The sequence below is a fragment of the Carassius auratus genome, unplaced genomic scaffold (assembly GCF_003368295.1).
Source record: "Carassius auratus strain Wakin unplaced genomic scaffold, ASM336829v1 scaf_tig00216425, whole genome shotgun sequence".
NCBI classification, from domain to species: domain Eukaryota; kingdom Metazoa; phylum Chordata; class Actinopteri; order Cypriniformes; family Cyprinidae; genus Carassius; species Carassius auratus.
In genome coordinates this window covers 1-3,677 of record NW_020528566.1, presented here as the reverse complement: position 1 = coordinate 3,677, position 3,677 = coordinate 1, and the positions used below count along the sequence as shown (strand labels likewise).

The 3,677-nt window shown below is 37.3% G+C and overlaps 1 protein-coding gene across 2 annotated transcripts; it reads right to left on the bottom strand.

The window, feature by feature from the left end:
• LOC113098154 (fasciculation and elongation protein zeta-1-like) lies at positions 1 to 3,280 on the bottom strand. Of its 2 annotated transcripts, XM_026263101.1 has the most exons (8): positions 3,101 to 3,280; positions 2,853 to 3,018; positions 2,161 to 2,435; positions 1,227 to 1,307; positions 1,043 to 1,118; positions 798 to 863; positions 662 to 717; positions 1 to 360 (listed from the first exon to the last, which is right to left on the bottom strand). In XM_026263101.1, the coding sequence occupies exons 1-7, from the start codon at positions 3,263 to 3,265 to the stop codon at positions 710 to 712; spliced, it is 837 nt and encodes a 278-aa protein (XP_026118886.1). In that variant the 5' UTR covers positions 3,266 to 3,280; the 3' UTR covers positions 1 to 360; positions 662 to 709. The 2 variants fall into 2 exon arrangements, with proteins under 2 accessions (XP_026118886.1, XP_026118885.1); XM_026263100.1 differs by lacking the exon at positions 662 to 717.
• Positions 3,281 to 3,677: the final 397 nt, after the last annotated feature.

Genomic DNA, 3,677 nt, shown 5'->3' with positions numbered 1-3,677 from the left:
TAAAAATATTACCTGATCGTAGAGTTAAACTGATTAAATTCCACCTGTTACCCTTACACGTTCCATATGGCTTTTGGCCCGTATTAACACACGTAGTAGAAAACATGTAAAGCACCAGGTGCTGTAGTGTGAACCTTATGGATATGTGAATACAGGAAGGGCAGTGAGATGAGCAAGGTCAAAGGTCGTTAGACAAGCAAGAGAAGGATGGTTAGATGTTCAGGGTCCCTCGCTGATACTGGATAAGGGAGCTCATGCAGCTGGGCTTTGAGAACCGAGAGAGGACGAATGAAGACCCCCGACCTCTCCAGAGTCTCACCATCAGCACGTCACGCTCAGGACTTTAGGTAGGACACAGAACTGCAGGATGGAGACGTGATAATGTGTTAATGGTCTCAATGCAGTGTATGTCGTTCATATACATTTATATACTGTACTATATAACAATATTATACTAAAACCATAAAAACAATTTAAAATTAAATAAAAATTAAATAAAAATAAATAGATACTATATTGACATATAAAAAGCAAAATAAAAATCACAAAAACACACCAAAACTACTAACACTTTAAAAAATGAAAGCAATAAAAATGAAAACAAATTCAAAATATCAATAAAAACTCAATGATATTAAAATAATGCTGGTGCGTTATTTACGGGAATATTTAGAGCTGGTGAACAGTGATCTTCTGTGAATCCAGTTATTTAATTAGCTAAATTGAGAAAAATATATTTATACCAAATATTTTTTAAACGTTATTTAGATTATGGTGAAAAAAAGTTTTGGATTTACCTTTTAGTATGTAGTCAGTCAGGAGGGTCGGGACCTTCTCACTGTCTTCTTTCATGGCATAAAGAACTGAAAAACAATATCAGTTGAAAAAATGGTCCTTATTTGTTTTCCTTTGATAGTTAAATTTGGTATTGTTTGATTTTAAGCATTAAATCAATCAATATTAGCAATATTAGCTTTTTACAGAAAAGTCGGTTTCACTTTGACTCCGTTTTAATGACATTAGTGCAGATCAGTTCTCTTACTTTTTGTGAGCATTTGCAAGTCATCCACAGATGGAGGAGTGGCTTTTTTCTCATACGGAATGACTGTGTTTAGGTACTGTTGAGCACACATATGAAAAACAGTCGGACAGAGTTTACGATCAGATCCTATTCCTGCATATATATGCATGTTTAGTTCAAAACATTTATGGAAATGCTCCTCCACCTGTCTTTCTGTCCCTGAGGTCCCAAAGGTCTGCCTGATGCCTGTCTGCAGGATGTTGGAAAGACCCTCCATACTGAAGCGCTGAAAAACATTAAAACATAAAATATTAAGAACTAGAAGCTCACATTTTGTACAGCACTTCATTCATTGTGTGCACATCCTACGCAAAACTATTGCAAGGAGCTGGAAGAATTCAACTGAGGATCTAGAAATGATGGAAAAAGTTCTGACATTACATGATAGAAAATCACATGCATTATACATATTTTACATAATAATGTTGTGATGCCATTTATTTAAGCATTTGAAAGTATTGATTTTATTTCTATTATGTTTTATTTAATTTTTTTTTGAGAATTCATAAAAATGAAAAAGTGAGAAAAAATGTATATATAATATAATATTATTTAAAATAAATAAAAAATAATAAATGCAATATTCATAAAATAAAAGTTATTAAAAATTAGAAAAATAAATAGAATTTAATAAAATAATAATAATAATAATTAGCCATTTATCAATTATCAATCATGATGGTATGGATATATATATAAATAATTTATCATTTATTGGCTAAAATCCTAAGCCTCTGAGTTCAGGAAAGGTGTTTAAACATAATATATTACATTTGAGCTTCACAATTTGCCACATTTACCAAATCTAATCACTGTGTACAAAATAACTCAAATGATCAACTCATCCCTGTGAGAACATGGAGGATGAGGACGCAGAGATGCAGTTCTTGCATGATGTAATCAAATCACAGTGGCATTACTGCAAGAGGAAGCTGCTATTGCCTCCACAGCTCATACTGCAGGGGAATGCTTCCTCTACTCTTCCCAGTAAGTTCTAAGTGCAGCTGTAGAGTAATGGGGCAAGATCCATTAACCGCAGATGGAGGCAAACATCACGCAGCTCATTTCAACACACTTACTTTTGCAGGCATGCTCCCGGTCTTCTCGGAGCGCGTCGGTCCTTGTAAACTCATGGCCTTGTCCTTACGCCTGCGCTTGCTCAGCTCCCTTTGCTCCTTCTGTCTGTTCTGGACCTCCATCAGAGCTGTGATGAAGGTGTTCTTCACCTCCTTCTCAAACTCCAGCTCGTCCCTCCGGGCCAGCTGGGTCACCAGTTCCTCCGAATACTCTCGTATCGCCGCCTCCATCCGACACAAGATGTCAAGCAGTGCCGAGCTTGGCATCAGCCTCAGACCTGCATGACAAGCACTGGGTTTAATAAGACTTGATCAACGCGAGCAACTCTTGGCTTTCACACTGTGACTAATGTTGCATTGTTTCTTTAGTGTCGTTCCCACTTAATGTGGGCTGTTTTCCTTCGCTTTTTCTCCACTGCGTCTTTGGTTTCAAAAACATGATCTGGGATAAAGAAATGCTGAAACAACAGATTCAAATAGAAACCTTCTCTACTTTATAGGCACATGTTTCTAGAGCATGTTTACTACCTTGATCTGGTTTTACTTTCGCTGACAGACATCATGCTTGTATTTTACTCATAAAGATCATCTGTACTGTATATATCAACTACATTTTCATCTTGACATCTAGTTTCATCTAAAGATTCCACCCTGAGGTTCACATATATTTATTAATTGCAGGTTTGAAGGAGCACCTTCATAGGAGCAGTTGTTGTTGGAGGCCTGAGAAAGCATGCGGATCTCCTCCAACAGAGAGGGGCTACTTTTAGAGGAAGACACAGCGATATCATCTTCCTCCTCTTCCTCTGTCTCTCCAGGATCTGGTGAGTTTTCCATCATCTCCACGATCTCCTCAATCACCTGATGAGAGAATAAATGACAGATTTTAGTGGGCGTTTAAACCAGGATTTTTTAAAAGGCGGCTGTAAATGTTTAGACTTACCTGATCAGCGCTAATAAGAGGTTCTTCACTCAAACAACTGACATTTTCATTCTTCTCGTTCATCTCATCCTCCTCTTTTTCATGTATCTTTAAAACCAAGACATGAAAACCATGTAAATCCACAGCCGTGTCAATAAGACATGATGTAGAGAGTAATGGCTCCATATAGTTCCATTACACTCACTGCTAATGTGCTGAAGAGAGTGCTTTCAAATGTTAGCTTGACAGCTCTTCTGGCCTGCAATGATGTACAGCAGAGTCTTGACTAAACTAGTCAAAGCTAGCATTAGATTACCTCATTTCACATCTGACCAGTTGCATTAGTTGATTATCTGTATAACAGTATACAAAGACTGTAACTCTGTTCATCTCACACGATGAAGAAATATACAAATCTTTGCCAGTTAGTCACGGACATTATTCAGAGATCTTTTTGTGGTGTCTAAACTATTTATTGCAAAGCTTTTGACAGGCTGATTGCCAGAGAAAGTAGATCAGGCTGGGTTTTTGGCAGCGAGTGACTATCTCCGCCGTCCATTTGGCATAAATATACACACCACACCCTGAATCAAGAGTG